Source organism: Protopterus annectens, chromosome 1.part0, assembly GCF_019279795.1.
Source record: "Protopterus annectens isolate FY-2018-M chromosome 1.part0, PAN1.0, whole genome shotgun sequence".
Classification (NCBI taxonomy): Eukaryota; Metazoa; Chordata; order Ceratodontiformes; family Protopteridae; genus Protopterus; species Protopterus annectens.
This window is the reverse complement of record NC_056725.1, coordinates 613,363,752-613,377,880: the sequence shown is the minus strand read 5'-3', so window position 1 is coordinate 613,377,880 and position 14,129 is coordinate 613,363,752. Positions and strand designations below refer to the sequence as shown.

The 14,129-nt window shown below is 35.8% G+C and overlaps 1 protein-coding gene across 1 annotated transcript in view; it reads left to right on the top strand.

Annotated features, from left to right (window-relative positions):
• The window catches only part of MRPS10 (mitochondrial ribosomal protein S10), a 457,510-nt gene that overhangs the window by 46,990 nt on the left and 396,391 nt on the right, over positions 1-14,129 (top strand). Inside the window, exons 2-3 of the mRNA XM_044061852.1 lie at positions 8,266-8,330; positions 8,423-8,483. Coding sequence (XP_043917787.1) covers positions 8,266-8,330; positions 8,423-8,483 — 126 coding nt within the window. The remainder of the gene's footprint in view (positions 1-8,265; positions 8,331-8,422; positions 8,484-14,129) is intronic.

Below are 14,129 nucleotides of genomic sequence, written 5' to 3'. Positions count from 1 at the left end.
CTGTAAAACCCTTGTTATGAAGCAAAATGGAAGGAGATAGCAGTAGGACAGTTAAATCAGAATGTTGTACCATGGTACCTCAGTGTTTGAATACATCAAGTGAGGGAAGTACTGGATGGATCTCCCATAAAATTCATGTCTGATAGGATATTAAAATGTTTAAAATCAAGGAATGTAAGGACTGGAAATTTTGAAGTATGGGCCATGGGATTGATCGCACACCTATTTGAAGTAGATAAAGGGGAATCCCAAATTTGTGCAAATCTAAAGTATGCCAGTATTACTGGGAAAGTTTCAGAGAAGGGAACAGGAGTCTGAGTTTGCAAGAAATCTGTGAAAACATCCCACTCAATAGATGAGAAATACTTTTGTTACAGAGGAGCATATGAGATTTGTAGTAAAGATGTAAAATAAATTGAGACCAGATTAGAATAACCTCTGATACAAGTCAGAACAGAGGCAGCATCAATAAGTAGATTAGTGAGCAGATTTTATAAAGCATTAATTAAAAATAGGTAAATAAAAAGATGGCGGCAGATTCAAACCCAGTAAGAATTATCAAGGGAAATAGACTGTGACTGTTTTCAGGCTACATAAATATTCCTCCAAAGTCAAGGAAACTCGGGGAATTTTGCATGGAAGTGCTTACACAAATAATTTTACATTCCAAATAGGATGCATAGAATGTTTTCAGAGGCAAGTGAGGTGTGTTAGAGATCTAATAGAAATTGTAAAGTGAATTGGAGGCACACATTTTGCAGTTGGGAAAAGTTAGATGAATACAAAAGAAATGTAAAGACCTTCTTTGAGAGACTATAGGAATGGAAAAGCAACTGGAGGAGGCTAACTTTCATTTAAGTTGGATAGAGGGAAGACTGTTAAGTGGGCACATCAGGGCATTGACAGGTTTTACTATTAAACTATTAATAACAGCAAAATAAAAGAAATGACTAAGAAATCGAAGATGATCCAGGAAGCACCTTATAATAATTACTCAAGAAGTGGAAAAGACATCTGTAATGCAAAGTAAACATAGTAAAATCTCAAAAATATAACAAAAGGGTGGATAAATGCAGTAGAATGTAAAAAAAAAAAAAAAAAAAAAGGGCGGAGGATGAGATATTACGTTCTTGTATTGTGGTACTAATGTGACCAGGGGAAAATGAATGGAATAGGTAGACAACAAGGTAAGAAATAGTTGGAGGAATCAAATAAATGTAATGCTGGTTCTAGTTTGTGTCATCTAGAAAAGAATGTTAGTTATAGATTAAAAGGTCAGCCGACAGAAAAAAAATTGGTACAGTATGCATTTGGATTGTATAGTTTATTTTGAATGTGTCTCAAAAAAAATGCACGCAAAAGGTATTTAAAATGAGCGAGACACTGGAGCAATATATAAAGCTAGATGACAGAAGACTGGAAAAGTAGAAGTGTTAAGTAGCTAATCAGATGAGCTGATAAAAGTGCAGACATTGGATACTAACGGATAACTGACTGAACTCAAAGGTTCTCAAGAACAGCTGTTTCCAATATGGTACAGAATACACAGGCAAAACCCGAGATTTTGTGCTATACCAGTAGACTAGAGTTAAAACTGTGTTAATGTTATGAATATACAGATAAACAACTAGACTGGTATTACACAGCAGCATTTGTTAAATGGGAGGGTACATCAATGTATGCTCCAAATCTGGCCATTGGAAAGCATCTGAGATCTATATCACTAAAGATGCAATCATATATCAACAGCAAAAGCTGCTCCTGATAAAGCTGTGAAAGAAAAGTATTAAAAGTTGGGGATACCACAGTAGTTGTAGAAAATGGTTGCTCACTATCCACCAGGTAGAAGAAAAGCAAGTTTATCCCTGCAGCCAGGAGACAGCAAACGATAGGTGTAAGATTCAAGATGCTGTATCCAGCTATGTTTAGATTTTTTTTGTAGGGTCAAATATGCTTTTATGTTGCAGAAACAGGCTGTACAGGAAATTTAAAAAAAAAGTTTACCCAGCAAGAGTGAGCCAGCAAGCTGAAGGGAATTCTACTTCCCAATCTTCTGACAGTGAGAAAGACCGCACAGAGGCTTAGCCAGTGAAAGATTTTCCATTGTTCAAAAGGAAAATGCTTGAGCATCTGAAAAAAACCCAGGAGCTGACCTAGAAGAATTGAGTACTTTGAACTGAAACAAGAATCCGGTGTTGGGAGATCAGGATGATAATTAAGCGGGTTCTTTCTGGCTTCAGAAAGAACGTTATTTTGTACAGATCATACCAATTTCTTAATGTGTTTAGGCTACCCTTCAAACTTGTTTTGCATCTGTGCTGTGTAAGCAATGTTGACAGTTGTCTTGCACCCTTTTGTATGTATTTTTGTTACTTTGTACACAATCTCCTTGTAAATGTTCATTTTCAGGGTGTGGCTAAAAAGGGTCTTTGGATCAGCCCATCTACCCGGTTAACAAATATTAGGTATATAAGTAAAGACCAATAGTGAATATGTAGGAAAAGTTTAAAACATCAGTCTAACTGAATGTAGTTTAAGCATGTGAACTGTTTTGCAAGAAAAAGTGGCTGAAAAAGATGGGAAGTTTGACCGTGATAAAATGTTAAGACTCAGAATTATAAATCCCACTTTATGCCATTGATCTTTAGAAGGACACTGAATGAAGTGAAGAAATAAAGATAAGTGAAATAGTTTTTGTTCTTCTTATGTAAATTGAATGTTACTTTGTAACCTAGTTCTGCGTAGTGTATAGTCAGAAGTATTTTAAATTGTGTGTGTGTGTGTGGGGGGGGGGGATATCCGTGAGTACTATATGTGGTTGTTACATTAAAATAAGATAGTACTTCATTATGTGTCCAGGCTTTACACTGTAACAAAATAAGTAATTCTGAAAAAAAGCAAGTTAAATGTAATATAATGTGATGCTGGAGGATGTAAATTTGTACTGATCATGTTATTTATATTATTAAAATATAACTTGCATTGTTTTTATAGATATGACTGTCTGGATTAATGTTCATAGTTTAAGTCATAGACAAGTGTTCAGAGATGAAATACTTAAACTTGGGAAAAATTGAAAATGTGAATAAAGGTAGTTTTTTTTCCCCTTTGGCATTTCCAAAATAACTGGCTTTTTTGTTTTGGCTTAAGACAAACAGCTTATTGTTGTAGGCAGTTAATTGTGAGAGATCTGGACAGTGGGTTCTGAGTGAAATTTGCAAAGTATTGCATAATTAAAATTTTAAAGGATATTGGCAAGCAGTTCACTGAAAAGTTTAAAAAAAAGTTAAGAAAGAAAATTTAGTTTTAAACTGCTGGGAGTGAATATGTTTTGTATAAGTTATTACATCCCCGTGAGCCCTGGTGCTTTAATACATTAAATATAACAGTGCATACTTTAGTTCCATTTTAATGGCAGCCAGTGTACTATTTGTTAAGGCTAAAAGTTAATGTTTACTGAAAGCATGCACAAGATGAATGGAGATAAAAAAAATATATAGAGCCTGTTTCCCCATATATATATATATATATATATATATATATATATATATATACACGTGTGTGTGTATGTATGTGTGTGTATGTATGTATGTGTATGTGTGTGTATATATATATATATATATATATATATATATATAGCTATATGTATATATAGCTATATGTATATATATGTATGTAGCTTACATGTGCATTATCATGGTTACTGTTAGCTGCCTCTACAGGTATTACCTATTCTAAAAGTTATCAGTTTGAGCAGCCACTCCTATTTGGAGGGGTCAACTTAATTTTAATAAAGTGTCTATAGTTTTGAATGTTTGCTGTGAGTTTAACCTTTTTTATTGGGAAATGTATTTAGTTTGTTTTTTTGAGTGTTGTTGATGTGAAATGTGTGGGAAAAGTGTGACATGGGCTCGAATAGAGGATTAAAAGAATTAGCTGTACACAAGGTCATACTGACGGTCATTAGTGTATGCATGTAAACTGTGATGAGGAAACATATTCAAAATAACTATAATGAGATATGTGGGAGTAATAGCTTTTTATCAATATGGCTGCATTTTCAGTGTTAACATGGCATGTAAATGGTCTTACAGATAAAGATAAAATGCAAAGTGTATTAGATTTAGAAGTATAGGATACAGTTAAGGTTACAGGAGATGCATTTGAATAGAAAACTTCATATAAATTTGACAAAGGATTTCAGGGTAAATAACACGGAAAGGGGAGTAATTTTTATTGTTAGAGTGGTTCCAGAAGTGATAGAAGAGGGACAAGGATGATGATAATAGTGGATTTATGGTAGTATGAGGGGTTTATTTATTTATTTTTTTAAGAGTAGGATTACGCTGACGTGTTTCTTTTTCAAAAAAAACTGCTATTATGGAGTGTAATAGAGTTTTGGAAGAAATTAGCTTTAAGCAGGAAATAATGGGTAGGTACTAGAACTTGATTTGCAGTAATGAAGGTGTTTAAAAACAAAAAATGAAGCAAGGCAAACGGACGCTTTACTAAACCCGTAAACAGTTTATTATTCCTGTACTTGAACACTTTAGTTTGTCTGAAGTTTAAGATTTTTTAAACGGAAGCGCTCACGTGTAGGAATAATAAACTGTTTATGGTTTTAGTAAAGCATCCAGTTTGCCTTGCTTCATTTTTTGTTTTTAAACAGTTTGTCAGTCTATTCATTTTTTTCATTTAATAAGGAAGGTGTGTCAGTCAGAAGGACTTTGAGGGAAAATATAAGAAAAGGGGGCAGATTTAAGAAAAAAATATATTAGAATATTTGGTGTATTCCTCCAGGCACAATAACTGGGCTAGACTGCATATATATTATATTTCACAAAAGCATGTGTATTTAATTGAAAACTGTGATAAACATTTAATAACTAAGATAAAGATGCAGGGTAATGTAGTAAAAATGAGATGCTGACACTTTTCAACTTACCGGTGAAAAAGAGAGGATTTTAAGGAATGATTAGTGGAAATGATACAAAAGTTATTGGGGAAACTAGAAATTTCTTTAGAAGAGATTGCTAAGGAGTAGGATAAAATTAAAATGGAACTTAAAAACAGGTAGAAATAAGACAGGAAAGAAGTATTAATCATTATTTTGAGAGGTTAAAGTTTAAAATATTGCAGAATAGAGAGACTAACAGAATAACAACAAGAAATGCAGAGTACTAAATGGAAAATAAGGGAACATTTGGATGATATGCATCACTTTAGAAAGGTTGCTGATTAACAAGTATGTTGTGATAACTCTGGAGCACAAAAACGTTTAGCGCAATGACTTGGGCAGCAGAAATAAATGGTTGTTGTTATACATAGAGAACTATGACTAGAAAAAAATAACCATAAATCCTATAGAAGTATTAGGGATATTTTGAAAATTTTAGGAAACTTTGTAACATTTTTTGTTTCCTAAATGTTGCCGCTTTATACAAATAGAAATATTTAAAGAAGACTAAAGCCAAAGTTGCAGGAAGATGGGGCTCAACAATTAATATGTAGTATAGGAAGCGGTGAGATAAAAACTGTTCTGTATAATTGGTCAACAAGGAAAACTCCTTGAATAGTTGTATTCTGGTGGAAGTTGGGAGAAGAGAGTGAAAAAGATGTGCAAAGTTTTGTTAAAAAAAACATTTAAAAAAAAGATGGAGGAATAACAGCATCTCAGAAAGCTGTGGTGACTGTAGGAATAACAGCATCTCAGAAAGCTGTGGTGACTGTATTTTCAGAGAAGGTGAAGACCCTTCAGACTGGGCTTCATGTAGATTTTGTTTTTTTTTTTGTTTTGTTTTTTCAGTTTTAAACAATGACTGTAAACTGTCTATACTAGCTAAGAAAATGGCAAAGGTCTTGCCAAAATTGGTAGATATGGATGAACATGGTTTTGTGGAGTGGAGTCCGACATTTCACAACGTTAACAGAGTAATGATAATCCAGAGGGAAGCAAAATGTAAAAAAGAAAAAAAGCTGCTGTTGAAGTATTTAGGTGTACGGATGAAAAGGGATCCTGTTTCAGCTAAGGATATGTGGGAAGAAACTAAATAAAAGATAATACAAAAAATGAGAAAGTGGAATTTATTTATGGATAATAAGATACAAGCAGTGAAAATGCTTTTAGGCCCTTTAGTTTTATGTGTAGGCCAGGCATATTTTTATCAAAGAGGAAAAGTTGTAGATTATAATTTAATGAAGAATTAAAGGAATTTATTTGGGAGTGAAAGAGGCAAGAGTTAAGTGGAGTAAGTTGATTTTCCCCATGGAATCTGATGATTTAGGATTAGCTCATTTGAAGGGATACTTCAGAGCTGTGCAGTTAAGGCTAATATACAAAACATAAAACAGAAGGTTGTAAGTCAAAATGGAAAGGGATGATGATAAAATGGGGGTAGGGGAGCTTGACAACTAAGGAGAGAGAGTAGGATTTTGGATGCACATCCTTAAGGAGAATAACAACTATATAGAATTAGAAAGCATGTTTAATGAAGTTGTTAAAAAAATGAATAACAACATCAAAAGTTATGGATCTGGTGAGGGGGGAAACTCTGGATAAAGTAAAAGTGAATGTGAAATTTGAGGACTGATGGGTTTTCTTTTATATATTTACCATAAGCCAATACAGGCAGATTAGGTGAGGCATATTTGTGTATGTGTCTAAACTTGTATATATATACACACACGCACACACTCATGTGGTGTTGCTGATTTCTTTGAGTCTGTGCTTAAAATGAGACTACTGGGCACCTTTTGTCAATTGCTTTCATTGATGTGTTGTATGGTATAGTGCTGTTTAAACTGTAAAAATTTATGTCGGTAAGTTTGTGCATACATGTTTGGTTGTACTATAATTCCTTGAGTGGTGTGTGTGTGTTTAAGTGAGAGATTTTGTGTGAATATATGTATGTTGGTTTTCAAGTTTACTGTGAAGTTATTGTGGGCTGGATATTTCAGGGTGAGATAAACACACAGTAGATACATGGGTCTGCTTCACAAACCCGAAATCCTACTTACCCGACTTTCGTATAACCAAGATGACACAGCTGAAAAATCAGAAGACATGCACATTACATACACTGTTCTCTTCGGCAGCACACACTTATCGTTCCATAACTAGCGATACACATTGCCTTGCCCTTGTTTTCTGTCACTTGTATGTGTTTGAAAGGAGATGTTTGCATTTGCAAAGCTTTACAAGCTAAGGTCATAATCATTACACTATTTGTGGAAGAGTTGCTAGAATGGGCAGGAATATGCTAAAAGTCAATTTATTTAACATTGTTGAGATGGAGAGCTTGTGTAGTGTTTGCCAGTGTAGTATATTCACTTATTCTTGTAGTTGTTCCAAAGTTTAAAGTTTCAAAAACAGATAACTGAATATATAGGTATACAACAAAATATCAGACAGGTAGGAATTTCCTTGTCATATGCCTTAAATTCTTGTTTTCAAGATTCTGGTTTCCATCATTGCATGTCATAACTATCACCATGTTTCCATATTAACTCTGGGTCTTTCATCTCTGCAGCTTGTTATACAGGTCACACACAAAAGAACCAAACATCAACAAGATGCTGCTTCTCTGACAGACAGAGCATGTCCTGACTGTATTCCATCTAACCTGTTTTTAACTGAAGGCCAGCTTTTTGAATAGCCAGCCATGGAGGAATGGAAGTACATAACTGATACTGGCTCACCCATCATGGAGAGGTTTTGTAGTAAGACCTCCCTGCACTAGTGGCTTACCAAGATGTACTGTGCACTGCTTCATAGTGGGTGTGTGGAAACTCATCAGTGTTTTTACAGCCATGGGAGGTAGACTAATAAAAATGTCTAGTCTGGCAGGATAATGGACTCTTGTGGCTGGTGATGAGACCCTCCCACCAGATTCCAAGATCATATTTATTTAAGACAGTTTCTCAGAAGTGAAAAGGGACCCCATGATGTTGGGTATTCATGTTTATGGGATAAGGATCCGAGTGAGTCATTCAACTGTGGGGTGTGTGAGGGGGTGATGTTTGGTAGACTAAGAAAGGGCCTAAGGTTAAAAAAAAAACATTTCTAGTTTGTGCTTGTAAGTAAACAGCAGCATACTTTGAGGCTGTAGCCTGAGAATAGGGTACTGTACACACAGGCATTGTACTCTTGGTTAACCAGTACTCAGATGTTTACAGCCTGAGAGGACTAACAGTAAAAGTTCTTAAGTAAATTTTTTATTGCTTGTGTAATGTTAATACTGTTTTGTGTTTTTTTTTTCTTCTCAGGGATTATGGACTTGGTGTTATAGTTTCTTGGGAGATTTTGCAGTAACACATCCTGGTTTTCTTTGGTAGGCATCTAGTGTCGTTGAAGATTTTAAATATTACTACAAAATACAAGCGTATCTTTGAATCTCACAATTTTTGCTTTGTTTCATTGCAGCCAGGTGTTAGGAGTGACACAGTCTTCAAGAATTCACTTGGCTCCTGCCTTCTCTTCTGAGGTATGTTTAATATTAGATAAGCTCATTGTAGTTACTGTCATAGTTACCCAAGTTGTTCTGTTTCTCTCTCCTTCTTTGACTTTTGAATCATTTTTTTTTGCTTTTCATTTTCAGTCATTTAGTAAAAGATGAAATATTAATAGCCATAGCAGTAGACATTCAAACTTGGACTTGGTAGTCACTTTTAGTGCTTACTGTATTTCCAGGATTCTTCAATGCTTGATAGAAAGGACAGTTTTGCAGCTTCCCATGTTGTTGTGTCTTTCGGCTTTTCCCGGTTAGCAGTCGCCACAGCGGAACTCCGGTCTGCTAATGATTTGGCAGTAGATTTTTACGTGCTGAGTTGCCGGCCCTGACGCACAACCTTCAATGAAGGTATGCCCATTCACGCATGTCTCCACACATAAGACACTCTAGCTGAGAATCGAACAGGACAACGTCTTACTGTGAGGCGACAATGCTACCGCAGCACCACCACTGCAGCAGCTTCCCATAATGATTCTAAATAAACAAGCTCCATTAAGGCTACGGCAGAACTTGGCAAAATCTTAGTTTGGCATTGATAAACTGTGGGATGTGCTTTAGTACACCTTTTACTTTGTAGTTCTGTCAAGTTGGTTAAATTAGAGTTTCTAGAGCTGGGATAGCCAGTAGGTAGATTAGGGCAAGGCTTTGAGAGAATTATCAGTGGTGTAAAGAGTGCTGAAGTGTGGCACTGTGTGGGTGTCCTGCTAGCATTTTACTGGTGAGGGGGAGGGGGGGCACAAATTACAGAGTATTTTTCACTTTTACTGTCAGAAGTTTGCTACCTGTACTGAATCTTACAATGCCAACTTCATATTACTGAAACACGCAACACCAAAACCCCAAAATATCATAAAACACTGAATCCTGAAAGTCTGTACAGGTCTGGATCCAAGAACAAGCACTAACATGGGTTCCAAAGGGAGTGGGAAAATCCAGGGGTTTGGTATACTGTGTTTTCTACATTGCCTTATTCAGTACAGGTAGCATTGACCATCTGATAGTAAATAGTTTTCCTTAATGCAAATGTGCTGTGGTTCATATACGCCCATCTTCCCATCACATTTTCTTACTCTTTGAAACTCATTCTTTTGTCAAGCTCATTCGTGTTGTATGGCTTCTATTGCATCAGCTGTTGTGTGTCGTGTAGAAATACGAAAACATTTTAAAACAGAAATCCTGTATTTTTACCACATTGTTCAAATTACTTCCATATGCTTTCACATCAGTCTAACAATTTCAGTATTCCTACAAGCTTTGTTCCACAACTAAGTTTTATCTTTCTGAACTTTTTTGGTAACCCAGCATGTCCTCTGCCATTTGTAAAATGCAGCATATTATTAGTTATTCCAGTATTTTAAACTATTCTCATAAGTGCCCCACCACACAAGTTTTTACTCCATCATTTCTGCTAGTAAGCCGGTTACATTGTTGTGTTTTCAGAGTCTTCTGGCATGATGTTCTAAACTTTCTTATTTAAGTTTTGATTTTCTCACCATGTTTCTGCTGTCTATTGTTTTTTGTTTTTCCCTTGGGGGGGGGGGGGCGCAGCTGCCGCATTAGTGTAACAAACAATCAGCTTTTATTTAATTCATCATCCTGACAAGCAGTTAGAAATACTCCTCTTTTTTTTTTTTTAACACCTTTATTGAGTTATCGCTTGTGACGTAGGCAAACTTACATTGATATAAAAGTAATCAAACCATACTAACAAGTTCACATTTACAAACGTTATACATCACATATGTTGTTATGCATCATGTAATCAAAGCAACATTACATACATTGTTTAATTCCTTCCTTCTCTTAAACCTTATTCCTCTTCCAAAGCTTTTTTCTGCATGTATTGTTCCCACACTTTCCATTTTTTCTATGTAATTTATTTCTACCCTTTTCCAAAGATCCCACTTCCTGTTCTTTTATTTCTGTTACAATATTCATTACTTCAAGTATAGTTTCTTTAGATTTTAATTTACATTTTCTAGTAATTGTTAAACTTAACAAGACCTTACTGTATCTAGGTAGTTCAGATCCTGTATCCAGCTCAAAAAAATAATTTCCGTAGTTACACGTATTTGCTCACGCAGTACTCCTGACAGAATGCTCTATAGGCATTTTTTAAAGTCTGCCAACTTGTTGCACTCCAAGAACATATGCTTCCATGTACCTCTTTCTTCCCTGTTGCACAGTCAACATTTTCTGTCTATCTGAGGAAAAATTCTTTGGAATCTGCTTGGGGTGTACTAGGATCTATGCAATCATTTCCTGGCAACAATCAGAAATCTGTAGATTTTATTGCTTATTTGGGTGCATACATATGTCCTCCTATTTGTTTTTTGTTTTTTTTGTATGTATTGCATATCTAATCTCTCTCCCCAATCTTTTCTGACCTCTTCTGATTGATTCCTATTTAGCGGACCGGAGTTCCGCTGTGGCGACCCGTAACCGGGAAAAGCCGAAAGACACAAACAAACATTGTGCAATATTTCATATTCCCATTAATTATCACTTTTTTACAGCAGCTTCTGTTCTAGATTCAGTTAAGAACTCAACTGGTTCTGGTCTTTTATTTAAGATTCACTTATCCCTTTCTGTTTGTCTGTACTCTGCTTTCCTGTCAGGCGCTGTTATAAATCACTACCCTGCAATTAAATGTCTTCCTGGCCTCTTCTCATTCTTTTCCCTCTCTAATTACGTATTCCCTGTACTTTGGTTCCTTTACCAGTTTCCAATAGTAAATTCCTGACCCCCTCTTGCCTATTCTCTGTACCCCTATTTGCAGTCATTCCTATCGGTAGAATAGCCTTTCTCCATTCCTGCATTGGCGTGTTAGTATACTTTCTGCTGCGTGAGTATAATGTGTGACTGCTGCTGTTCTCCTTAAGGATCTACATCCAAAATCCCATTCTTTTCTTATTTCTTGAATTACCCCTTGCTTCATCATCACCCCTTTCCACTTAGAGTCATCACTGTGTAGCTCTAAAATATCCAAAATCAGGTAATCTTAAACATCCTTGTTTTGTTGGGAGGATCATCTTATCCCACTTGACTCTTGCCCTGTTACCCTCCCGAATAAAATCCTTCAGCTCTTTACTATCCATATCTTTTCCTCTGTTTGATAAAAATATGGCTGACCTGTGTATAAAACTATTAAGGGACTAAAACATTTTTACTGCTTGTATTTTGCTCACCATATCCACAGGCGCAAGTTTCCAGTTTCTTAATTTTTGTATTATCTTTTGTTTAGTCTCTTTCAAAATCTCTTTAGCTGGCTTAACAGAATCATTTTTAATTCATTTTCCTAAATATTTCGTGTCCCCATAAACATGGGTATTGTTGAACTAATTCATGTGTGGGTACATAGTTTATAGCTGTAACTTTTGTTTTATCTTTAAGTTTTTATCCCAAAAACCCCGGAACTGTCTCAATGTTCTGCAACACCGAGATCATCTTTTTTTTCTGGTTCCATCCAGTACAAAATATCATCTGTAGATGACACCAACTTTTCTTGAACACCATACCAATTATATCCATGAATTTCTGAGTCCCTTATTTTCTTTACCAGTGGTTCTAAATATAACATGGATAGGAAAGGGGAAAGAGGACATCCCTGCCTGGTTCCTCTGTTGAGACGCAGTTTATCAGAGAGGAACTCGCCCACTTAGATTTTTGCCTCTAATCCCTCTTATATCCTTCTAATTAACCTTATTATTGCCTCAGGATATGGAAATTGTTCCATTATCCTACTCCTAACATTCAAGCTTATTCCACTAAATGCTATTTCTATGTGAGGATCCACCAATAACGGTGGTATTTTCCTACATTCTGCTTCCCTTTGAATCATCATTGTTCTAGTAATGTTTCAAATGTTTGCCCCCCTCCACAAAATCTCATTGGTCCATATCTGTCAATTATGGTATTACCTTTGAAATTGGTTTAACCATTATAGATATAAACCCTTTATAATTGTGATTTTAAAATTGAAGTGTGCCCATATGATGGTGGATCAGATGGGTCTTCACCATCTTTAGGTCTTGACAACCACCACAGCTTTTTTCCAGGAAGTTTGTGCCTCCCCTCCTTTTAAAATACTGTTGAACAAAAACCTTCCAGATCTTTATCACTTTCTTTCCTTCTAACTTCAGAACTTCTACTAGAATACCATCTATTCCTGGAGACTTTCCTCCACATTGATTATACATCACCATCTTTATCTCATCTCCTGCTATCTTAACTGTTAGTTGTTGAGCCTCATCTGTCTCTAACCTTGGCATGTTTACTTTCATAAATGTTTCCATTTGTGCTTTTATTTATTTATTTGCTTACTGGGAAAGTCCAATGGGTCTAAAGGAGCCCATTTTCAGTGGAGGCCCGGGGAGAAAAGCTCTGACAACATAGATACAGAAAAAATTAAACATTCATTGGTACAGAAGTAGAAACTGTGTTACACGTAGTGATTACAGTAGCATGTACAGAATTATATACATAAAAGCATGAATTTAGTTGGTTTGACTACAGTAATATATACAGAATATATACGTAAAAGCAGGAATGTAGTTGGTTGCCAGATGAATTCAATCAGAGAGGTAGAAACAGATATATATATATATATATTAATCAGCATTATTGTACCAGTATCAACAGATGATGAAAAAATAATAATTATGGAGAAAATAGTCAGTCAGCAGTAGCAAAAAGCATAGGAGTTTAGTTATCATATAAGGAGAATGAAGTGGTTAGGTTATAGAGCAGGTACATAGCCAGGAAGGGTTGAGATGATTTTTCAGTATTTGTTTCAAGGTGGTGGTGCTGCCTGTGTTTCTTATAAAAGGTGTAAGTGAGTTCCGTAGTTTGGCAACGGTGAAGGAGTAGAGGAGTTGATCAGCAGGTAAGGTGGGCCTTTGGAGAGAGGGTAATAAAAAGGTGGTTGCAAAGGTTTGTTTAGTAGCGAACCTAAGAAAGTGTTGGTGCCTGTAGAGGATACTGAGCTTTTGGTGTGCGTTTATGGCATTATTTTTTTGTAAGTCAGAGTTAAGGTTTTCATCTATAGTAATGCCTAATAGTTTAGTGTGTGGGGCAACTTCTGTAGTGGTATTGTCTTGGGCTTGTAATAGTGAAAAGTTTTTTTTATCTAGGGGAGTGGTTTTCTTAGGGGTAAAAAGTACTATTTTTTTTTGCGGATTTAGGGCAAGGTGATTAAGCATCCAAGATTCAGTAGAGGTGAGGACATTCTGGGTGATTTGATGGAGTTCAGAGCTGGAATTTGCAGTGCATATTGTTGTAGAGTCGTCAGTATATTGGATTGCTGAGCATTGTGGGAGAGTGGAGTGAAAGTTGTTAATAAAGATGCTAAATATGGAGCCTTGGGGTACCCCTGTGGAAGTATTGAGGAAGGGAGATTCTTTGATTTCCCCGTTCCTCTGCTTTATACAAAGTCATTACTTTACTTTTCTTGTTATTGGCTCTCTAAGTTTGGCCACAACCCTTTCTACTTTTACCTAGGTCATTGTGCCAAAAATAGTTTTTGTGCTGTGGAGTTCTTATCAAAAAAACTGTTGCTGAACAACAATCTTTTCTAAACTCAGATACTCCCCTATTTTCTCTTTAGTACTCTGCAGGTGC